At 46.3% G+C, this 25,106-nt stretch overlaps 1 protein-coding gene across 1 annotated transcript in view; it reads right to left on the bottom strand.

Moving 5' to 3' along the window:
• The window catches only part of FAT2 (FAT atypical cadherin 2), a 62,453-nt gene that overhangs the window by 10,300 nt on the left and 27,047 nt on the right, over nt 1-25,106 (bottom strand). Inside the window, exons 10-19 of the mRNA XM_039239503.1 lie at nt 24,211-24,407; nt 21,631-21,784; nt 19,360-19,593; nt 16,607-16,990; nt 14,255-14,469; nt 13,098-13,235; nt 12,352-12,495; nt 10,012-10,209; nt 5,965-6,775; nt 1,479-1,624 (exon numbers count right to left, since the gene is read on the bottom strand). Coding sequence (XP_039095434.1) covers nt 1,479-1,624; nt 5,965-6,775; nt 10,012-10,209; nt 12,352-12,495; nt 13,098-13,235; nt 14,255-14,469; nt 16,607-16,990; nt 19,360-19,593; nt 21,631-21,784; nt 24,211-24,407 — 2,621 coding nt within the window. The remainder of the gene's footprint in view (nt 1-1,478; nt 1,625-5,964; nt 6,776-10,011; nt 10,210-12,351; nt 12,496-13,097; nt 13,236-14,254; nt 14,470-16,606; nt 16,991-19,359; nt 19,594-21,630; nt 21,785-24,210; nt 24,408-25,106) is intronic.

Raw genomic sequence — 25,106 nt, 5'->3', positions numbered from 1 at the left:
TTGGAAGTCTAAGAGACATGTCAGACTTACATCTCCAAAACTGAGCTTCTGATCTGCCCCCAAACCTGCTCTACCCAGAGCCTTCCCAGGGTCTGTTGACAGCAACTCTATTCCTTCTAGTTACTCAGGCTGAAACTTAGTCCTTGCTTTCTCTCCCAGCCCTCATTCAATTCGTCAAGAAACCTTGTTGGCTTTATCTTCAAAAATCTATCCAGAATCTGAACTTTTCTTCCAGTTCACTGTCATTACCGTGATCTAGACTACCACCATCTCTAATTATTGCAATGACCCCTTGGCTGGTTCCCTCTGCTTTTATCCTTGTTTATCTAAAGTTGATTATCAACAGGAGCCGTGATGACCCTTTTGAATATGTCACATCATGTGAATTCTCTGCTCAAACCTTCTCATGCCCTCCATTTTGCTCAGAGTAAAAGCCAATGCCCGTAAATGGCCTATGAGAACTTTATAGACATTCCCTCATCGCATTATATCTCTGACCTCAACTCCTACTACTCCTGCCTGGGCTGTCCCTTAAACATACTAACCATTCTTCTACCAAAAGGTTTTTGCATTGCTATTCCCTCTCCCTAGAATGCTGTTCCTTCAGATGTCTACCCTCACTCCCTTCATATTATGGTTCAACTATCAACTCAGTGAAGCCTTCCCTGATCACCTTACTTAAAACTGCAACTCCCCACACTCCTGATTCCCCTTGCCCTTATTTTTTAAGTCAATGCACTTATCACTTCTGGACAAACTAAATTTTCTGAGCTATTATATTTCTATTTATTGTCAGTCTTCTCCCTGTAGGGTGACAGCTCTATGAGGGCTTTTTGTCTTATTCACCAGTGAGACCCAAGCACCTAGAACAGTGCCTGTCACTAAGTAGATGGTCAATAAATATTTATTGCATAATAATTTCTAACTTTTCTTTGTCAAACTGGGAGATTGGCTTGTGTGTTGGAGGCAGGCAAACTGAGATGTTCTATGAGATGTAATCAGAAGGACTGAAAACATTCATTTTTCTTCCATGTGATTGCATGTAACTTAATGCCAGGTTTGTAGCCTTGAGCACCCAGTGTAACCAGCCTCTCACCCATCTTGGGAAACACTGGTCTGTTACTTAGCAAAAGTGATAAAAAAAACAAAAATCACCATGGCCAGGTGGCCTCACCCACTTCTCCCTCTATCTGCAGAGGCTCTCTCTCCTCCCACAGAACAGCCTGACCCTTAGTTGTCCTTGGATATATATCTCCAGGTTGGGGGCTTTGGCCTTCACAACTGGAAAGTCTTACGTCTTTTTTTTTTTTTTTTTTTTTAAAGTCTTACGTCTTAACCCAGTAGTCACACTAGCATCCCTGAAAACCCTGCAGGATTTTCTTTGCCAGAAATTGGGCTTCTTGGCTGTTCCCCCTGCTGTCCCCACCTCCCCAGTCTGGAACACCCACACGAAATCTCTCAGGCTGGTAGTGCCTTACCTTCAGGGAGACACACACTGTCTCATTGCTGAACAGGAGAACAGCCTGTGATTGGTGTGTTTTCAGACGGAAACGGATGTGCCATTTCTGAGCCTCTGGAAGGCTGTACCGTCCAAAGCTTTGGCCGCTGAATCTCGTGGCGGTACCTGGAGGAGCAACAAGAGATGTCAGCTCCAGATCAAGAGGTCCCCACAGAGTCCTTGAACTGACTTGGTCTCATTCAACCCTTGGGTGACATTGCTTATGTTTTATAGATGAAAAAAATGAGGCTTCTTGGGAGTGGGGGGTTACTTGTCTAGGGGCATGCAGCTCGAGAGAGGCCATCACCTGGCACACCTCATTTTGGCCCAAGACTCTTCCCTTGGGTCCCAGCTTGAGTCAGGAACTATGAGCTCAAACCATTAAGAAAACAAGACTCAAACTGGTAATGTAACTAATTAAATGCGTGGAAGTTGAAATTTCTACCCTACACAGTTTTTGTGTTGTTTTTGACATCACTGGGGGAAGGAGGTAGAATTGGAGAGGATTCTGCATATATGTGTGATTTCAGGCAAAGGTCATTTGCCTCAGGATCTCCCCTTCACCATTAGGAGTGTAACCATTTGAGTAAGCACTTAACCAGATGAAGCCCTGTGAGAGGTGGAGAGGATGCTTCGATAAAGGAAGGGGGCCAGACTTCTGTAAAGTCCTGTGCATGCATCGCCCTGTAGCAATTGGTAACACATAGTTGCAGAGTAAGAAGTCTTCACTTAAACTTGAGTTTCTCCAGCTTGTTTGACCATGGAACCCCCTGATGTGGACCACCTATTCAAAGCCCTCAGAAATAGCATTCTGTGGGCCTGCCTTGGGAAATGCTGCGTTATGCATAGTAAGCACTACCTTCCCCAGAAGTGAGTTCAGTTGTTGAATCCCTAAAACCTCAGTGTGAGTAAGCTTATCAGTCATCCAGCAAGGGGAGGAGCTGTATAGGCCCAGATCTCCCAGACTGTTGAAGAGAGGGAATAAAAGCCAAGAGGAGAAGGAAGAACCAGAAAGCCTGAGGCACATGGCATTTCAAGATCCTAAGAGTCTGTTGTACTTTAAGTCTAAAACTCTCTGATGCTGACAATTCCATTGTAGTAGGTCATTACTAGATAGAATACTGAAGATGAAGGAGAGCAGAAATTCTCAGACCTGGATGAATATCAGGATCAGCTGGAGAGAATTTTAAAATACAGAATGCCAGGCTCTGCCCTCAGAGTATGACTCAGGAGTTCTGGAAGAACATGAAAGTCTACATTTTGTTTGTTTGTTTATTTTGATTGAGACAGAGACAGCATGAGGCGGGGGGAGAGGCAGAGAGAGAGGGAGGGAGAGAATCCCAAGCAGGCTCCGCGCTGCCAGCACAGAGCCCAACACAGGGCTCCAACTCACAAAACTGCAAGATCATGACCTGAGCTAAAACCAACTGTTGGTTGCTTAACCGACTGAGCCACCCAGGCACCCTGAGAGTCTGCATAAAAAAAAATCTCCCCTCACTTAGGTCATGATCCCGCGGTTCATGGGTTCGAGCCCCGCATCAGGCTCTGTGCTGACTGCCAGCTCAGAGCTTGGAGACTGTTTCAGTCTGACTCCCTCTCTCCCTGACCCTCCCCTGCTCACTCTGTCTCTGTCTCTCTCTCTCTCCTAGAAATAAATTTTAAAAAATTAAAAAAAAATCTCCCCACGAGGGGTGTAGTGACTGGAAGAGAGATAAGAGAAGTTCCTGAGAAGCTGGTCATGTTGTGATCCTTGATATAGGTGCTAGTTACATGGGTGTGTTAAGTTTGTAAAAACTAGTTGAACTATACACTGAGGTCCGTGGATCTTTCTGTATGCCATATTTCACCAAAATGTTTTTGGAAATAACACAACCCTAAGTGATTCTGGTGATCAGTGAGCCAGCCTCTCTAATATTCCTCAACGTGCAGACCTTGGACCATCTGTTTCAGAACTGCCTGGCATTAAAAATGCCAATTCCAAGGAAAAAGAGGGAGAGAGAGAGGATGAGAGAGACAGATAGATAAACCAAGAAACAGACTTCCAACTGTAGAGAACAAACTGAAAGTTACCAGTGGAGAGGTGGGTGGAGGCATAGGAGAACTAGGTGGAGGGCATTAGGAATACGTTTATCATGGGGCGCCTGGGTGGCTTAGTCGGTTAAGCGTCCGACTTTCGCTTGGGTCATGATCTCGCGGTTCGTGGGTTCTAGCCCCGCGTCGGGCTCTGTGCTGACTGCCAGCTCAGAGCCTGGAGCCTGTTTCGGAGTCTGTGACTCCCTCTCTCTCTGACCCTCCCCTGCTCTCGCTGTCTCTCTCTCTCTCTCTCCTAGAAATAAATTTAAAAAAATTAAAAAAAAAAAAAAGAATACGTTTATCATGATGAGCACCGAGTAATGTGTAGAACTATTGAATCACTCTCTTGTACACCTGAAACTAACGTAACACTATGTTAACTATACTGGAATTGAAATAAAAACTTTATTTAAAAAAATGCCAATTCTACCATGTGTAGCAACGTGGATGGAACTAGAGGGTGTTATGCTGAGCAAAATAAGTCAGGCAGAGAAGGACAGATACCATATGCTTTCACTCAAAGGAGGATTAGGAGGAACTTAACGGAGGACCGTGGGGGAGGAGAAGGGGGAAAATAGTTGGGGAGAGGGAGGGAGACAAACCATGAGAGACTCTTGAATACTGAGAACAAACTGAGGGCTGATGGGGAGGGGGAGAGGGGAAGGGGGGTGATGGGCATGGAGGAGGGCACTTGTTGGGATGAGCACTGGGTGTTATATGGAAACCAACTTGCCGATAAACTATGAAAGAAAAAAATACCAATTCTAAGCCTTACCCAAGACTTTCTGTGATACACAAGAGCAGTTCTCTTTAAAAACACACTCCCCAGATGATTCTGAAGAAGCCTGAATTTTAGAACTTCTTCTTTCTGGTGCCGGGTGACCACAAGAGAACCTTGAGCCATCACAGCGTTCCCTGCAGGCAGCCCTGGGGCATGGGACACAGAAGGGAACCTCCCCTCCACCCCCATCCAGAGTAGCTCACTCAGCCTAAATACAGTGGGACCTAGAAAAAGCCCACAAATCTTTGGAGCTTTGGAATTTCCCTAATGCAAACTGGGGAGACCCTTAAAAGACAGGCCAGGCCAGGCAGGGGGCAATGGTGAGTGGGAGGCGATGTCATTTTCCTCTTGCCAATGTCCCTGAGCTGGTCCAGGGCTCTGATTCTTGATGCCAGGGGTGCTGGAGTTGAGTCTAATCAGAAAACTAACTTCCTGTAGAGTGTAGTAAAGAATAGGACACATAGGTATTTAACTAACCAGCCCTTCGTTGTAGGCTGTACAGTTTCATGCGAACCAATACAACCCCATCCCTCAGTTTCAACTCTAGTTGGATCTAATGACCTTGCTTCACAGGGTGTTGGTGACAGTCAGTTCAGCTAACATATACATAGTGCCTGGCACAAAGCAGAGTCCTAGCAACCCACTGCCACCGTGTGTATGACAGCCATCATTGATGGCGTGCTTATGATGGGCCCCACAAAGGTTAAGTGCTTTTATACCCATTAAATAATTTACTCCCCAGACCAATTCCAGAAAGCAAATGGTAATATTTTCATTATTTTGTAGTTGAGAAACTACAATTCAGATGTTTTAATAACCCACCCAAGGTCACACAGCTGGTAAGAGATGGAGCTGGGGTTCAAACCTGAGATGTCTAGTCTAAATCTTGAGATTATAACCACCAGGCTGTGGTAGTAATAGTAGTAGTAGTAGCAATAACTCGTGTTTCTTGACCATTATCTATATATCAAGCACTTTTTTTTAATGTTTATTTTTGAGAAAGAGAGACAGTGTGTGCGCACAAGCGAGGGAGGGGCAGAGAGAGAGGGAGACACAGAATCCAAAGCAGCTCCAGGCTCTGAGCTGTCAGCACAGAGCCCAACTCGGGGCTTGAACTCCCGTGCTGTGAGGTCATGACCTGAGCCAAAGTCGTAGGCTTAACTCACTGAGCCACCCAGGCGCCCTTATCAGATACTTTCCTAAGCAAGCCCTTGACATTTAATACTCATTTAATTCCTATAACTGCCCAAACGCACGGAGAGGCTGGAAAATTTTCCTAAGGTCAGTTGGCTAGCAAGTGGCTGAGCTGGGATTGAAACCCAGGCAGTCTGATGGCAGAGTCTGCTCTTAGCCCTCATGCTACCTACAGCCTCTTGATTCCTCACCGTTATTTTCAAAACTCCAAAAAGTGGCCAGGAATGGGAGGTGCTGTTCCATGACTAGGTTTTGTGAGGCTGCCGCCTGTCTCCCGGTGGCCTGTGGTCTGTGGCCCTTAGCCCTGTTAAAACTCCCTCTAAGTACTCCCTCCAGAGCCTCCCTGGGACGTCCATCCCCGGAGGCAAGCTGGCTGAGCCCCACCGTGCTGGGTGTCTTGGAGAAGCCCATGACTCACCACTGCAGGAGCAGCTCCTCTCCAGGCGGTGCCGTGGGGTCAGGATGCTGAGCCTGGCTGTGCTGTACGTGGGTCCCACCCTGGGGTCCAGGTGCACACTCTCTTGGCACATTTGACCCTGGCAGCCTGGGCCCTGGCACGGCACCACAGGCATGGCTGACCTCATCTGAATTCCCACCGAGTGCTCCATCTCTTTGGCCAAGTGAGTGATGGTGGATGCCAGCTCCTGGAGCTTGTAGAAGGTTCCAGAATGCCCCTCAAAGACCAGGAGCACGTCCACCCCAGCCATGGTCTCTGCAGGCTGAAGGCTGGCCAGGTGAATGTGAGCTCGTTTGATGTCCAGCTTGTTGCTGAGGAACCTCTGCAGGTTCCGCCAGTGGTCACTTACCAGCTCCTCCGGGGTGAGCTGGTGGAAGCCCATCCACACAGCCTGCTGCAGAGCCTCCCGCCCCACGTGCCACACATGGACGTGGACCCCAGCAGTGGCAGTGAAGGTCCCATCACTGACTGTGACGTTGAATGCATAGCGGCCACGAGGCAGGCCCTGGGTGGCAATAATCTTGCCATCAGTTGCGCCCACTGAGAAGTGCCTGCCCAGGGTCTCCTCTCCTGCCAGGCTGTAGGTCAGCGTGTCCTGAGGGTCTCGGTCTGTGGCGTGGATTTTGCCCACCATGCCGCCCTGGAACTCCTCCTCCCCGATGGTGATGAAGATCTCCAGTGGGAGGGCAGAGGGTGGGTAGAGGCTCTGCTCCGTGACGTGCACACTGACAGACGTCGAGGACGAGAGGGGAGGGATGCCGCTGTCTGACACCTGTGGGCAGAGCAGACACTGCCGTTACCATGGGCTGCAGGTGTCTGTGGCCCAAACTATCCGGGCCTCTCTGCTCAGGGGCAGACTCAGCACAGCGTCGCAAGTGAAAAAGAAAACAAGAACTCCAAAAGCACTGAAGGTTTTGTGGAGGGAGTTACATCCCGTACCATGTGGTAAGACTGAGCTCCATTTCCTCATTTGACATCTCTCTGAGCCTCTTCCTAAATCTCTCAGGCCACTCAAACGTGAGCCTCCTTTCTCTCCAATGTCCCTCATTCTGTCTCTTTCCTTAAGCGAGTCATCAACTGTCTTTTCATGATTCCGCTGCACATCCTTCATGGCCCCTGTCAGCCCAAGGAGGTTTTCTTTGAGACACCCCTTTACTATGTGATTGGGATCACTTCTTGCTTTTTGGCTAAGATCAAGTGATTGTGACTGGGGTTGGAGTGGGCATTTCTCCCTCAGCTAACAAATACTCACTGAGTTTTTTCTATGGGCCAGGGACAATAAATACATTACTAAATAAACAAGGGAATGTGAGACTTGGATAATGTACTGTGAAGGAAATCAGTGGAGAATGGGACAGAGATCTGAAGAGGGAAAGGAACCTAACGCAGATCAGGCGGGAGGGAAGGCATCCCTGAGGAGGTGACACTTGAGCTGAATCCTGAGGGGTGAGAGAGAGGTGAGGAGAGGAGATGACAGAGGGAACAGAAAGTGTGAAGCCCTTGGTGGAAAGAATGTGATGAGCTTGACCAGCAGAAAGGGGCCCCGGCTGCTAGAGCAAGTGGGCAGGTCTGAGGGCCAGAGGAGGGCGTGAGGGAGGCCACCTGGTCACTGACGGGCTGAGGAGCCCAAGGTCAGGTTTTATGTCAGAGTCATGAAAAACCATTGAAAGTTTTAACAAGGCCGTGCCATGACCTCAGTTAAGCAAAGAAGAGAATGTAAATAAAAATAAAATAAAAAATGCCTTTTCCTTTCACATTTTGCCAAGCATCCCTGCAACTTTGTGTCCAGATTAGCAAGAATGAAGTTTCCTTCCTGTCCTCAGTGACATGATCACTTTCACAGCTGTCACCCAGGGTCTCCACAAGTTTCCCTAGAGTAATATCTTATTTCAGTGCTTTGAGTGGAGGGAGAAGGTTGTAAAACTACAGCTATTACTGGGATTTGTGTATAACACAGATGGGGTATCAACAGCAATGACAGTAATTAATACTACTGCTAAGTAGCAGGTGGCATCGACTAAGTGCAAACTGTGTGCTGGTCACTTTTAAATGCTTCCAATGCATGATCTGAGATCCATATCAACACTAACCCAAACCCTTAGCTTATCCCGTGAAGTCTTTCATTTTACAACAGCTGTAAGTGAGGCTCAAAGAGGTCATGTAACTTGCCCAAGGCCACACAGCAGATAAGGCCAGAGCAGAATCTGAACCTGTGTCCATAGCCCATTTCTTTGCTGGCCTCTAGTGCCTCCAAGTGAACAAAAGTGGAAATACAGGATAAATGCAGGAGATGCTGATAAAAATTACTGAGTGATCGTCTGGTTCAGGATACAGAGTTCAGGAAGCTGATCTCTTTCATCTTTCTCCAGGCGGTCATGTCCATGACCTAAGCTTTGAGAGCCCACACCTAATCTGTGCTGAGCTGCAGATTCGCATTCCCAACTACCTACTGGACACGTAGATTTCTCATGGGCATCTAAAAGGTGACATATGCAAAACAGAGGCCTCATTTTACCCCGTAAACCCATTCTTCCCCCACCCCACCGGCTTTCCAGTTTCATAAATGGCCCCGCCATCCAGTCTTCACTGGACCCAGGAACCTGGGAGTCACCCCTGATTCTTCTCTTTCCTCCCATATCCAATCTATCACCAACTCCTGTTTATTTCCATGCAGAGCCTGTCCCTAGTCTATCCACTCCCTGCGTCTTCATGATCAGCCCAAGGTTTCAGCACCACTAGCTCCAAGTGGGATTGGAAGTAACACTAAAAGTAATACCAAGGCTCATAATTAGGATTGGCTATACTTCCTGGTTTGCCCAGATCAGTCTTGATTTTCACTAATTGATCCTGTTGTGGCTCAATGATCGCCAATTAACTATTTTTAGTGCTTCTCTCCCTCTCGAGAGCATCATAGTTTGGACCTCAAGTAGTATGGTTACCCAAGGTATGAGACCTCCATCATCCACCCACCCCATCTCTTCAGCTTATTACCATTATAATTGACCATGCTGACCACATTGGCTCCATCTCAGGCCACTTCAAGCTCTTGTTCGAGAGCTTGAACTCTTGGCTCGAGACATTGGCTCATCTTGTTCCTGCCTGTGACACTATCCTGCCCATTTTTACACAGCTCACTTCTCAGGTCCCAGCTCAAAGGTCCCCTCCTCATGAGGGCAGCCATCCTCTGAATATGTCTCCCCTGTGCCTTATGAGCCTCTCATCACTTTACTTCTTCATCTCTTTATTGTTTATCTCCATGGTCGGAATCAAAAGCCTATGAGGACCTTCCCCTTCTTTCCCCCTGCTACATTACTAGCCACTAGCATAGGGCCTGGCATGTGATGGGTGCTCAATATTTATTCAAAGACTTAGTGAATGACTGATCGGGTGACTAGATGAATGGATGGATACATCATCCTGATCCCAGAGAAGTTCACAGAACAATAGGATCCACTATGATTTGAGATTTAAGAAAGGGATTTTGAGGGAATTGAAATGAAGAAGAAATGTTTAACTACCATCTTGACAACTTTACTTTGGCTATTCTCACACTACGCTTTGCAACACCACCATAAGCCCCTACACATGTATACATGTTTTCCAGTTTGGACCCCACACCAATTTCTGTGAGGTTCTGAGAGCTGTTCTGGCCAAACTCAAGGATTCAGTCTGGAGGCAGTGTAGGAATTAAGACCTTAGGCTCTAGGGTCGGAGTGTTTGGTCTGAAGCAACCCACTTCTGCCACTTATTAGCAGTATTACTTTAAGCCAGTTACTCAAGCTCCCTGTGCCTCAGTTACCACATCTGTAAAATGGGGATGGTTACTGTACCTGCCCTAAAGCCTGTTGTGAGGGTTTAATGCAATAAGGCACGTGGAGCACTTAACCCACTGCCCAGCACCTGGTAAGAGCTCTGTACACTTCCCCGTAATAATAGAAGCACTGGTAGTGCTTTTGCCAGCACATTACTGTCCCCATGGTCACACCAGTGACCCAACACAGCTCTCACCTTGATCTGAAGCTGATACCATTCCTGGACTCTCTTGCTCAGGCCCATAGTGGTCACTAGCCATCCATCAGGGGTCACTCGGAAAGCAGAGCCATCATTCCCCTTGGTGATTCGGAATGAGTAGGGGGGGCCATTCTCTGGGGAGTCTGGGTCGCTCAGGATCAGCTGCAGGACTTTGCTGCCAATGGGTGAGTTCTCCTGGGACAGAGAGCAACAGGAAATCAAAGAGCAGCATGAATTCTAGTCCTTCCTTTTGCATTTTTCTGGGTCCCCTCATCTGGGTTTAATCCTCAGCACTCTGGCTGCTCTCAGGCCATGCCTGGACCTCAAGCTGCCATTCATTCATTCTGCCAGCCTATGATTAGTCTAGACCAGGAGCTTCCTGAGAGTGGTGCTAGGTCTTGGAAACAGAGCCCTTTAAGGCCAGAAGGGTCCTTAGAGTCCCCTTATCCTACAGAAGATGACTTGTACAAGGTCACACAGCTGATGATTCATGTACATAAATTAATAAGTGGCTGGGATCCATATGGAAATGCGATTCGTAGGGTCAACTGAACACTTACGAATGGTTTCCTGCTTAGAAGACCAATGGAACAGCCACTCAATGAGAAAATTTAAAAATTAGTAGGAATTCAACTAAGAAAAATAGATTCCCTGGATACTGTTCCAGTCTTTACTCCATAACATGGGAATTCAGTATCTATGACACAGTGGTTGTTCACTGTCTTTTTGCAACAAAAACCCTATCTACAAACAGAATCTTAGGGACAGAAACTAACAGTTGCCTATCCAACAGGCATTCCTTCCTTCCTTTCTTACAAAACCTGCCTTTTGTTGGGGTGTGGGGTGGCAATATCTCATAAAAGCTGTGTTTATTAAGAAAAGATGGACTATGAGTGGTCTAAGTCAGTTATAAAATCTGATTTCAAGTGCCAGTTTTTGGTTTAATAGTGGTCATGTCATCTGATTCTGATCATTGGAGAAGTCAACCAGATGAGGGTTTTAAGAAGTTTTCTTCTTTGATAAAAACAGATCCTGGGGGAGTGGGGAGTCCCCTTCTGTTTGCCTTTGAAGATGGTTAGACAAGGATGTGATGCTGGAGCTGCAGCAGCTGTTTTATAACCATGAGAAAGAAGGTGAGTGAATTTCGAAAAAGCTAGCTCAAAGCTGTGATACTGTTTTTTACTGAAATAACCAATTCTTGAAAAGAACTTACCACCATCATGTCTTTTGTTATATGAAATAAATCCTTATTATTTAACAAGGTTTTAGTCAGATAATCTATTATTGGCAGTCAAAGCATCCTAACTAATACCCATAATACACAAACAAGTGAAGTGTATGACTCTGGCTGGTACATAGCAGGATCCACAATTCTGTCTTCTTATCCTCTTCCTCGCCCCCAACCACCCCCACCCCCACCCCCCGCCACCAACCTCTTATGGTCACAATTCCCCACTGAATCCCTAGGCCCTCTTCAAATCCCATTTGTAAACTATCAGTTTGGTGGAAATAACATGGGATCTGGAAAATCTTCTGGGTTTAAATCCCAAGTTTGCCATATTCTAACTATGGCACATCTCTGTACATCCATTTAAAAAATCTGTAAAGTGGACGGAGCAGGCCTCCTTATCCTTGGGAATATGTTCTAATACCCTCAGTGAATGCCTAAAACCATGGATAGTACCACACCTTATATATATTGGGGGTTTTTTCTATGTATACATATCTATGATAAAGCCTAATTTATAAATGAGGCACAATAAGAGATTAACAACAATAAATAATGATGAAAGAGAAAATTATAACAATATACTATAATAAAAGTTATGTGAGTGTGGTCTCTCTCTCTCTCAAAGTATCTGTATTTGCTCTTCTGGTGATGATGTGAGGATGGTAAGATGCCTACATGATGAAGTGAAGTGAGATGAATGACATAAGCACACAGCATGTGTGACGTACACTAAGCCACTACTGACCTGATGATACGTCAGAAGGGGAACACCAGCTTCTGGACCATGGCTGACTAGATGTCATCCTGGCTGAAACCACAGAGAGCAAAACCACGAATACGGGGGGGGGGATGACTACTGTACCACCTGCTTCATGTAGCTATGTGGGTCCCAGATGAGGTAATGGGTGTGCAAGTGCCTAGCACTTTATTATTTGTTAATTCTGTAATTCGTAATCCCTTGTTGCAGGCTGTGTTGCCATTAGGGATATTAGTTGGCAAGGTCACAGCCAATGTTTGGGTGGACAGATATCAGTGGTGAGCACCCTCCACTAGGAGGGAAATGAAGGGAGGAGGCCTTCAAGATGTCTTTGGAAGCTCAAGCGTACCTGGACGGAGGTGCTGTAGTTGAGCTGGAAGAATCTCGGTGGGTTATCATTGACATCAACCACCTGGATAGCAATGTCTGTGTCCTCATGCAGTGGGGGTCGCCCGCTGTCTGTGGCTCGGAGCCTCAGGGAATAGCTAGAAGTCTATAGCAAGATGCCAGTAGAGAGTTAGCAACATGACCCCTCAGTTCTGCCCCATGACTCATCACTAATGTTTTCCAAAAAATAAGATGCAGACACTCCCCTATGCCTACCCCCTTTGCTGGTACATACTGTTTTAGGGTCTAGATTTTGGAGTCAGGAAGAAATGAGTTTGATTTCCAGTTGAACAATTTACTAGCTGTGAGACATTGGGAAGGTGACTAAACATCTGTGAAATTATTGGGACCCACCCCTAGGATTATTTTAAGGACCAAATAAGTATGTAAAGCACTTAGCAGAGTTCCTGGCACAGAGCAGGTGCTCAGTAAATAAGAATGTATTATCTACTAATTTATTATCTAATGATTGCTTGTCAAGAGTAAGAAGCTAGCCTGAGCTCTTCTAAGGGAGGTTAAGGGTCTCTTAGTCCCTCTCCTGCCTCTGGCCTCATAGGTCACATTGACCACACAGAGAAAACAAGTGTGGAACACTGAGGGCAGGTCTAGAAAATCAGCATGGAGTGCTGACCACAGTTCTTTGTACTTGCACTGGGACCATACCTCTGTTCTGATGAACTCAGGTCGGGCCCCTCCCACATGACCTACCTGTTCCCAATCCAGGGCCTTGGCCACCTGTAGCTCTCCCTTCTTGGGGTGGATGGTGAAGTGCCCGAGCTGATTCCCTCCTACCAGGCTGTAGGTGATGGCACTATTTACAGGTCCATCTTCATCAGTCGCTGACACCTGCTGCAGTGGGAGGGTTGTTGTGAATGGAGGTCAAGAGGGACCAGAAGGGAGTACTGGCCCCTGGGAGCATCAGGGGAACAGATAAGCGTCCTCTCCAATGATTGCCATTGGGCCGGCAGTCCCGTGGACCAGTCATCCCTGCCAAAGGAATCTCTTCATTTTATATCCTAGTACAGATTTCAGCATGCCATGGCTCATTCCTTTACTCATTCAGTCATACTGACAGGGTGCTAGGTCCTGAGCTAGGAGGTGAGGGATGTGCCAAAATAAATACGCCCACAGGAAGCTTAATGTCTAATGTTATGGGTAATTCTAATTTGAGGCCAAGTGTGACCAGCTTTATGAGAGCACAGAGAACACAGTGATAAATTCTACCTGGGGAGATTAGCAAAGCATTCATGAGTCCCAGAAGGATAAGAAGAGCTTCTGCGAGTGGAGCCAGCATTCCAGACATGAGCCCAGAATGTATGAAAATGCAGAGGCTGTTTGGGGAAAGGCACATCTTCCTGGGTGGTTGGAACATAGGATGCATGTCAGAGAGTAGAAGGAGATAAGACCAGAAGGCAAAATAAAAAGAGGTCATAGACAACTTTGAATACAGACATATAGTTTGTTTTCACTGTATGTAGTAGGGAATAATTACATGATTAAATGCGAAGAAGTGTTATTTGGTGCCCCTCCCCCCAGTGAAGTGTTATTTGGTGCCCCCTCCCCCCACTGAATCTCCACATCACACATTGTGACCAGGTGCTTCCTAGACCTTGGAGCCACTGGGCAGAGACCCCTCTGAAGGCTCTCCCATGCCCCATTCTATCAATGCATGATCTAGACCTTATCAAACATGACCCTGAGACTCTCTGTCACGAGAAACAGTTTGGCCAAGTGGCTTCAAGTCAGAATCAAGTCTATAGTGTATAAATTGATAAACTAACTCATGTTTATAGACATCTGGGGAGGAGGAGATAAGAATCCAACCACATCCAAGCCTCCCAAAGGGCAAAGTTGCAGATCCTTACAGTGAGCACGACGTCACCCACGGCAGCATTCTCCAAGACCCTTGTGGTGTACAAATCCTGGGGGAATCTGGGCCGGTGTTCGTTGATATCAGTGATGTTGACCACGATTGTAGTCATGTCACTGAGGGAGGAAGAGCCTTTCCGGCTGCACTCTACAGATAGGAAGAACTTGGGGCTTGTCTCAAAGTCCAGGCTCTTGTTGACATACAGGATCCCTGAAGAAACAAGAGACGATGGGAGCAATGAAGAATTTGGGACCACACAGGCAGAGGGCTGAGGGGTCTTGAGCCAAACCCCAGGAGAGGCAGCTCAACAGGTGGAAGAGACAGATCTGCTCCTTCATCTCCTCCATCATCTCCTTCATCTCCTCCATCATCTCATCCTTCATCTCTTACAGCACCATCTTTGTTTTCTATTTCCCTATTACCTTCCCCTCCTCTTCCCTTTTATCTCCTTCACTTTCTTTGTTGTCATTCTCCACAGCAGTGTTTCCCTCATTTATGTCTGTAATATTTCATTGAAATTTCATTTAAATCTGCAATAGTAAGTCTTTTTCATGTCTATCTATACTAACTCTGTAGAGCAGGAGCAACTGTGGTTCCCCTTTTCTAGGTGAATCAGTTGATGCTCTCAAGGTAAATGACCTGCCCAAGTTCACCCGGCTAGTCAATGACAGAACTTAGATTATAAAGAGTTTTATAACACTCAAAGGTGTTAAATGAACTGCTAGGACATGGATTTATTTTTCTGAAAATTGGAAATGAATAAGGATTTATCCAGCTGTTCCTGGATAACCAAATATTTAATGGTAGTAAACTCTTCTTTATAAAGAATTCCAGTTGGTAAATGAATGAGGAATGATAAAATTAGAAGACTGCCATTTTTCTGCCCCTAATGAAATAATATCTCTAGGAAATAATCATCAAAGTTTGCTAAAGCCATTAGAAGGACAGCTGACAAAGAACTCTATAATGGGTGGGTGGGGCTGACAACATGCAAGCCCACTGTCAATCTTAACCTCAGGAAAAAAACCTATCGGTTATTATATGCCTCTCAACATAGTGCAAAGTACATCACAGCCTCATCTCTGAAGCACTGTTGCCACAAAATTGAGCTTGAACCACGGGGCGCCTGGCTGGCTCAGTTGGTTAAGCGTCGGACATAGGCTCAGGTCATGATCTCACAGTTCCTGGGTTCCAGCCCCGCATCAGGCTCTGTGCTGACAGCTGGCTTGGAGCCTAGAGCCTGTTTCAGGTTCTGTGTTTCGCTCTCTCTCTGACCCTCTCCCACTCGCACTCTCTCTCTCTCTCAAAAATGAATAAATGTTAAAAAATTTTAATAAAAGAACAAATTGAGCTTGAACCTGATCAAGGTCTTTAATCCAAATCTTAATTAAAAGAAAGATAAGGGCTAGAGAGATATATGACATCATAAAGATACAGCTACTAGTCAATCCAAAATAGAAAAATTCTGCCTGACACTGACCCAAGTTTCATTAGTTAAACCACCGGGGAAATAAAGAGTGCGAGGAAAATGTTAGAGATTAAAAGAGACTTAAAATACTGCCTATCAAACAAATGCCATATGTGTGCATGGGGATGGTGGTAAAGGGTAAAGATGAAATCAGACTGGCTTATGTTGACAATTACTGAAGCCAGGTGATGGGAACATGGGGTTCATTACACTGTTCTATTTTTTTTATATAGTACAACCATTAAAAAATAGTGCTCAATGCTAAGGCAGCTGCTTTAGGAGTTAGAGTATAATCACTGCTTTAGGGGCTGTGGAAAGGAATCTGACCTGGACCACCTCTGAGGCCCCTCCATGGGGTTCTGTGAGTCTGACTTAGACTTTTCAGTGGTTAGGAGGAAAGAAGAGACTATTCCCTAGTTCTCTCTTCATAAGAATGAGAGGAGATGGAGGGGTGTCAGGATATTTGGGGAGGGCTGGAGGAGGGAAGCAGATAGCCCTGCCCTGGGTTGTTCATGCCCAGATTCCATCCAGTAAGTGCTTCATGCCTCTGCAGGCAAGGACAGAGTGGCCTCAGCTTCCAGGGGCTGGGCCTGAGCTGGGACCATGAAACTACAAACTGTGGAAGAAGACTGGGTCGCCAAGGGTCCCAGGTGGGGATGTGGTAAAATAAAGAAGGTCCCCAGATAAGCTGGCCCCAGGGTGGAAGAAGGAACTTGGGACATGGAGAGATGCACAGTGAAGAAAGAGCCAAAGGAGTTCTGCCCTTGGAGGGTCTGTATGCCCCCTGCCCCGCCCCCAATATGTGAAGAAGCCAGTGTTCCCCTAGACCCTGGGTGCAAGTGCATGCAGGGGATGAGGCTGCCTCAGGTGCCAGCTCACCTGTGCGGGCATCCAGGCGGAACCTCCCCTGTTCATTCCCGCTGACCACACGGTAGCCGGTCTTCTCTGCACCAGGGCGAGTGAGGGTGGCCAGCTGCAGCACCTCCGTGCCAAGCTGGGCGTCCTCGGGCACCTGCACACTGTGCTCAGTGTTCAGGAACACAGGCAGGTAGTCATCGAGGCCTACAACTGACACGGTGACTGTTCCCAGCGTGGACAATGGTATCGGGGAGCCCAGGTCAGAGGCGCGGACGGTGAGCTCCAGTGCTTCCTGTGGCTTGGCCCGTAGCGGCTTCTCCAGCCGAATCACACCCGTGGTGGCCTCGATGGAAAAATGGCCTTCGGCAGAGTCCGTCAGAGAGTAAACCACCTGGGCATTGGCACCTGTTGGGGAGACCAAGGGCACGGTTCCCACAGGCCCTGCTTGCAGTGAACTTTCTAGCCACAGGAGAGCCTGGGGAGGAGGGTTCCCATAAAGGCTAACATGCTCAGGCTGTGTTAAGGGTGAGAACCTCTCTATTGGGGCGCCTGGGTGGCTCAGTCAGGTAAGCCACCAACTTCAGCTCAGGTCATGATCTCAGGGTTCATGAATTCCAGCCCCACAATTGGGGCTCTGTGCTGACAGCTCAAAGCCTGGAGCCTGTTGCGGATTCTGTGTCTCCCTCTTTCTGCCCCTCCCCTACATATGCTCTGTCTCTGTCTATCTCTCACAAATAAATAAAAACATTTAAAAATTAGAAAAAAAAAAAAAGAGTGAAAACCTCTCTGTGAGGATTCTTCATCAGGGGCTTCAAGGCCCCATAGAAAGGTTCATGGGGGAGGGGTGCATCTGCAAACTCATAAAATTATCTGAAAATGTGTATGTGGGGGTCAGAGTCTAACATCAGCTCATAAAGTGAAAATTGTACAAGCTCAAACCCATCTATGTTGAGTTCCTTGGTTGTGATAGGATAATTCTGTGTCTTGGTTATGGTGGCAGTACATGAAACTATATGTGGGATAATATGGAATAGAACTATACACACAAAAACATGTGCTCACATGCACACATTCAAATGAGTGCGTATAGAAACTGGCAAAATCTGAATAAGGTTTGTAGTCCTACAGCTAAAATGCTACCACTGGGAGAAGTGGAGTGAAGGGTGCAGGAACCTCTCAGTATTACTTTTGCAGCTTCCTAGGTGTCTATAATTATGTCAAAATAAAACATTAAGGAGACACACATTTCCATGGGTATGGAAAGTTCTTAGTGAATCAAAACATGGAGTGTTTCTCCAGCTTTGGCTCAGATTCTGTTATTTTCTGTTATTTCTGTTATCTGTTGTGTACTAGATGAAGCAGTTGGCGTGTGTAGGGGCTTTAGTATAGGAAGAACCCCAATAGTGAAGGGTCACCCATGAGATCCTCACCCAATGGGAAGAGTGTATCCCTGAGCCTGAGGGTCTCACATCTCATACACATACGGGGACACACACCCTTTGGTGGAACGATGGTAGAAACTGCCTGCTAGAATAGCTGGATTTACATAAATTAAATGTGCATATCATACAATTTCCCCCATGTATACATTTTTTTCTAGAGAGAGGGAGCTTCTGGTTAGGCCATATTTGGAATACCTGAGTGGAATATTTGGATTAGAATAATGACAGTTTTGAAGGGTTAATGGTAAACTGGCATAATACCACAGGATGTGTCCTAGAAAGAAGTCATGATCAGAAGCATGTAATTGGAGAAACTAGGTCTCCTTCACCCAGGAATGAAAGCTTGGGGTGAGAGCAGATAATCACCACCTCCCAGCCTCAGAAAGGCTGTCGTGGGCGAGGGTCTAGGAGATCTGCGTGGCTACAAAGGGCGGGACCAGGAATGATGGGTGTCAACTCAATATAGGTAGCATTTGATAATTATCTGAGGTACCATGGAAGGTCAGTAGGTAGCTGCTAGAAAGTAGGGCGGTACCTTGAAAGGTAGGCAAGTAGTTGCCTAGGAAGTAGGGAGCTTCCTGTCGCTGGAATTATCCAAGTACTAGGTAATTGAACACTATGTAGGGCTTTGTAGCCACTAGATAACTTTGCTCTATTTGCCCTCTCTTGAACTTCTACGCTAAAATCTTCCATCTCCTTCAATACCTATCTAAAATTTAAGAAAATTGGGCATATGCACTATACACACACACACACACACACACACACACACAATACTTTGTGATGGCAGAAATTATAATTGGTACAACATGGAACAAATACTCATGCATGAATCAAACTTGCCTGGTAATTTAAAAAAAAAAGAATTAACCTTAATGCAGATAATGCCATTAAAATTAAAATGTAAGATATTGAAACTGATTTCATTTTATCATATAGAAAATAGATCAAAGAATTTAATTGGCTTAATAGAGTTTGTGCCAAAAATTCCTTTCTTGTGGCAAATTAATTGGAGTTAAATAATTCCAATTCGTGTATTTCGGATTAGATGTTTGTATTTGAAGTGTCCTTGGGGTTAAATGGCAGAACTAAAAGGGCTCAGGTCTAAGCGCCAGGGAAAAACAGTGAGGCCAAAATGCACTGTGCCGGCCTCAAAACATTGCCAAAATCTTTTGTCACATAGCACTTAGGTATGCAGTATGTGGACATTTTCCTCTTGTAAGTGTTCATAGACTCAGCAAGGAGGCAGAGTCCTTGCTAAGTCCCAGGGAGCCAAACCCTCATCCCAGGTGACCTCATGAGCAAATGGCCTCCAATCATTCTCCTCCTCACCTTGGTCGGGATCCCGGGCCAGGACCACAGCCACAGGGGTCTTAACCGTGGTGTTGTCAAAGACAGCCACAGCACAGTGGCTGGGGAAGAAACGAGGGGGATTGTCATTCACATCCTCCACGTAGAGGGTCACATCTGCCTGGCATGACTGGCCGCCTCCATCCGTCGCCTTGGCAACAAGGCTGTAGGTATCCTTCTTCTCTCGGTCTAGGGCTGTAAGGGTGGTCAGCTCCCCTGGCCAGAGAAACGACAGCAGGTGAGCTTTCTCTGGGGGACATGCCTCCCGCACATGCCTTCTAGGTATCTACGTGAGGCAACCACAGGGACACAGAGTTTTGTCACACTGTGACAAAAAGGGGTCAGAGAAAAGGGAGTGTATACAGTTAGGGAAGAAGTTCAGTCCCACACCTGCCTGCTTCCCTAATTCTCCCAAACACTCTCCACCACCACATCACTTATTTCAGATCCTACCAACAAGGTGAGGCACAACATTTTTAAAGGGCAACTAGACAATTTCTAACAACACATAAAATGCGTTTATCCTTTGGCGCGCCTGGGTGGCTCAGTCGGTTAAGTGTTCAACTTCCACTCAGGTCATGATCTCCCAATTCAAGCCCTGTGTCACTCTGTCCTGACAGCTTAGAGCCTGGAACCTGCGTCGGATTCTGTGTTTCCCTCTCTCTCTGCCCTTCCCCTACTCGTGCTGTTTTCTCTCTCTCAAAAATCAACATTAAAAAAAAAAGTTAAAAAAAAAAAGTGTTTATCCTTTGGCCCACAATTTCACATCTAGGAGTATATCCTACAGAATAATCAGCCAAGGATAAAAATGCAAGTATAAAGATATTCTCAGTAGCCCTGTTTATAATAGCAACATACTGAAAATATCCCGTATGTCTTTCAAAAAGGGACTGATTGAATACATTATGTTAGCCACACAGTAAAATACTGTGTGACCCTAAAGGAAATATGATCGAGTTTTATGTAATGCCTTGTTAATACCTCCAAGATGTTGCAATGAGGAAAAAAAAGCAAGTCACAAAATAGTATTCTAGAGTGCTTCTCTTTGGGGAGGGGCTGGTTATTATATAGACTTTCCAGTATCTGCATAGTACACACCCACAGTGTTTGGGTTTTTGTACAATGAGCATGTATTATTTCCATATTTAGAAAAACCACCCAGTTTTTTTAAGACCCCACTGATCCTCCTGCAGCTGAACAAACAGCAGCAGAGAGAGATTAGGTAACCTGCCTGGGGTGACTCAGCACGCCTATGCTGGATGAGAAAGGACAATGCTGTCTCCTATCTATCCAGACAGCTTCCTGGGACACCACTCTCACCTGCCACCTCCCTGCTCAGGAATCTCCAAGCCGTCCTTTGAGCTCCCGGTTCCAAGCCAAGTGTCAACATCTGGCCATCGGTGGCCTGGGCCTTCTGTGCTGCCCCTGCCCACACCTTCCCCCCTAGCCGCTGGGAGGGGATCCCACTGTGCGGCTGCTTTTCCGAAGGAAGCAGACCCCATCCCGTCTTCTCCACCAGACTCTCACAGCCCATCCTCCCCCAGGCATTGGTGGTCTACCCTGCAGGGCTCTGCTTCCAGCTCTGGGCTTTGTCCTCTAATAATAATGACAATGGCAACTGCGTCGAGTGAACTCTTACCACACGCCCAACCTGGACTAGACTTCTATAAACTTTCTCCCTTGGGATGTTTACAATAATACTTTGAGGCCTGCAACATACACATCTTGAGATCATGTCCTTGACCATGAAGCTTACCTGCCTAAATCCTCTAGTGGCTCTAAAGGTGGGATTTGTGGCCCCCACCTCTACCCTTGGCCTCTCTCCTCCCTCTGTGCACAAGTTTCTGGCCTTCTATCGGGACCTCAGATGTATGTGCTCTTTCCCAAAACAAGGTCCTTGTATGGATTCTCCTTGAGTGTCCATCCCTACTACTCCCTTAACTCTGCCCCCAGGACTCTCTCCCTGCTCCTGTCAAACCTCCCCTTAGCTTCTCGCATTTTTTCCTAACTCAGCACGTTCAAACCACTGATTCAATGACTGCCTTACCCATAAGACACAGCTCTTGTCTGTGTGTTGATTGTGTCCCCAGCATCTAATGCAACACTTGGCACATAGTGCCAATATGTTTGCTGAGTGAATGGATGGATGGATAAGTGAATTCTTGTTTCTTCTCCAAGGAACCTAGCATAGTACTCGTCACTGGTATTCACTAAATAAGTTCTTGGCTTGGTCCTGCAGCTCAGGAAACCCACCTGTATGAGGATCCAGCTTAAATTCTTCTGCTCCAGGACCATGCAGAGAATATGTGATCTGAGCATTGGTATCAGAGTCCAAGTCTGTTGCAGAGACTTTCAAAATGAAGTGTCCCGGAGATATATCTTCACTGACTTTGCCAGTATAGAGAAGCTGGAGATGGAAGACAAAGAAGAGGGAGATTGTGGGAGATACACCGAGATTGAGAGGGAGGCAGAATGACAGAGAGAGAGAGAGAGAAAGAGAAGCTGAGAAAGAGAGATCGGAGGGCAAGATGGCAAGAGGGAGAGAGAGAGAAGCAGGGGTGGGTAGAACAGAGAGAATAAGGTGAAACATGCAAGGAACATGAAGGTTGAAAACAAGGAGCAGGATGACAAGACGACTGGTCAGAAAAGACAGTGTGTGAGAGAGAAATTCCATCATCATCAGAAGCCCACACTCAGAGTAGAAGGACCTCTGCCACCTACTCCACAGGGGTCCTTTGAGGCTCCTGGATGAGGTTGATGAGATGGGCCTGATATGAGGCATTCTGGAAGGTGTCAGGTCAAGCCACTCACCCCAGGTCAGGCATCCTGGTCTCTGTGGTGAGGCCAGGCTGTCAGGCTCACCTCCTGCCTACACCCCAAGACAGGCTGTTTGAGTCAGGTCTGGACCCCAAATGTCCCCAGGGACTGCACCCCACCCTCCCTTCACCGCAGGTACCTTCATAGTAGGGGATATGGCACAGGGGAGAGGCTGGAGCTCCCCGGAAGCCTAATGTTCCTATACCTGCTGGCTCTGGACACAGGTTCCAAGCAAACTGGTTTCCCCCACTGCGGGGTGTGGGTGGGCATGAACCCCTGCTCTGGGTGGAGGCTTTGGGCCTGGGTGGGCTGTGTAGAGATGGCCACTCAGACCTCTTTTCCCTGGCTTTAGTGATGCTGTTGACCATGCCTGGGAAGGCCAGGGTGAGCATGGTCCTAGCCTTTCCCAGTATGGGTAGGATGCAGGCTGATTGTAAGGATGGCTGAGGGGAAAGAGGAAGAAAGTATGGCCACCATCCTCCCCAAGAAAGGCTGTCCTGAGACCACCCAATAGGTGGTCATCTTGGATCCTGCAAAGGTATTTTCCATGCACCCTGATAATATAGGTTCTCTTTTTCTACTATGATTTAATGTGGTTGGAGTGTAGAAGACAGAGGAAGAAAAGGTGATGGGATATATGTATTTTTTGTATTGTAAGGTACATGTTGCCTAAATGTGTGCAAATAAGTGAAGTGTATATATATATATGCAATGCACATGTAAGTATGTTTGTGTGAGTCATATGCATGTATTTCCGTGTCTGGTTGGGTATACAGATAGATGAATGTTGTGACTATGCAGGTATATGCTTATGTATCTGTGTGCATATATGTATAGTTATTTGCATATATAGAGAGAGTTGTAGACGATCCTTTCTGTATGTGGATATGGGTGAGTATGTGTAAGTTTGTATTTATGTATATGTTCTGAATGGCTAGATTTTATGTAAATTTGAATTACTGTAATTTGAAATGTTATAAAAGTAAAATGTTAATAGTTTCATTCTATCTGAAAACTTTGAGGTAATGCAAATCCCCAAAGTTAAAAATTATTTACTCTATTTTGAAAAATATGTTTAAACACAGAGCTACATGGCAATGATTGCTCACTTACATCCACTAAGAACACAATTCTTTTCCCAACACACACACATGCGGGGACACACACACACACACACACACACGCACACCATCACCACTACCATCACCACCACTACTCAACATTTGTTTTCAAGAGTAATTTAGGGCTGGGGCACCTGGGTGACTCAGTCGGTTAAGCCTCCGACTTTGGCTCAGGTCATGATCTCATGGTTCGTGAATTCAAGCCCCACTTCAGACTCTGTGCTGACAGACACAGAATTCTGTCTATCTCCCTCTTGCTCTCTCTGCCCCTCCCCAGTTTGCTCTCTGTCTTTCTATCAATAAATAAATAAAAAGCAATTTAAAATTTTTTCAAAAAGTAATTTAGGGATGAATTAAATGAAGTCTTTATCAAAAAGTAACTGTCCTATCTGCATGTTTGTGTATACATATAACCTTGAGGAGGGCATCTATGGCCTATATTATCCATGTAGGTGTGGGGATATGTATATACGGGCATGGGAGCAGTGTGGGGTGTCTCTGTAGACAGGTCTCTTTGGACGTAATGAGCCATGGTAATGAGCTGAGTGGTAGGAGTGTTTTCCCACGGGCACAGCAGACTGTGTTTGGAGAATGAAGTTACTTTACTTCTGGATATATTTTTCAGAGAAGTAGATCTTTGTAGGGAGTATAGGGGGAAAGGTATGGACCAGAGGTTCTAAAGAGCTTGGTGATATCCTAATGGCAGGAGTAGAGGGAAGGAATTACCTAGAATGAACCCTGCCTAGGGCACTAATCTGAGGCCAGCTGGGGAGAAGCAAGAGCTGGTCAGTGATGGCCAGCCTCAGAGATAGTCCCCTGAGCCCTTCTCCTTCCTCTTAGCCTTCACTCCAGCTCCTTTGCCTCCACTGTCACTTCACCCTTACCCAGCTCTTACCTGTGAGCACTGCGGGCTGTTATCATTGATGTCCAGAACAAAGACCTCTACAAGGACTGAAGCCTGGAACTTGCCATCAGAAGCTGTGATTCTGAGCAAGTACTTGGCCATGTGCTCACGGTCCAGAGTCTTCCTCGAGAAAATCCTCCACTCATCTCCGACTTGGCTGATGCCAAACTGGCCCAGGGGATCTCCCTCTAAAAAGATAGAACAGAGCTTCCAGAAGCCAAGGAAAAGGAATAAACCAGGCTTTGTGTCATAGATGGCTGCCCACCTGGCACTTTTTCTAGGATTTCTAGGAAAGACAAAAATTTCCTCCCTGCAAAAGGGTCCCATATTTCTAGTGAATCAATTACTTGGTGTTATGGAGATTCTTCTGACTTCAGAGAACTCCTATTAAGTGAAATTATCACTGTGAGAAGCACCACTCTAAAATATGTGGCTGAGAGACAAGTTTCTTTTTTTTTTTTTTTTTTTTTTTGTGTGCTTTGGAAAGCATTGGGGGAAGTTAAAGGGAAGCAAATTTCAGTTCTATACAAGAAATAAAGAAACTCCATTGTGGGGCACCTGGGTGGCTCAGTTGGTTAAGCCTCCGACTTCGGCTCAGGTCATGATCTCACAGTCGGTGAGTTCAAGCCCCATGTCGGCTCTGTACTGACAGCTCAGTGCCTGGAGCCTGCTTCAGATTCTGTATCTCCCCTTCTCTCTGCCCCTCCCCCACTCAGGTGTGCACTCTCTATCTCTTTCAAAAACAAACAGTAAAAAATATTTTAAAAACCCTCTTCTTTGGCCACTGGCTAGTTGGTTCAGCCATTGGACAGGGATTGGGTCAATTTAAATTTGCAATAGGTATCCACTGGGGAAAGCAGCTCATAGAGTGTAGTTTTAATCCCAGA

This window comes from Hyaena hyaena, unplaced genomic scaffold, assembly GCF_003009895.1.
Source record: "Hyaena hyaena isolate Hyena2069 unplaced genomic scaffold, ASM300989v1 scaffold_157, whole genome shotgun sequence".
NCBI classification, from domain to species: Eukaryota; Metazoa; Chordata; class Mammalia; order Carnivora; family Hyaenidae; genus Hyaena; species Hyaena hyaena.
This window is presented reverse-complemented; position numbering and strand designations above follow the sequence as displayed.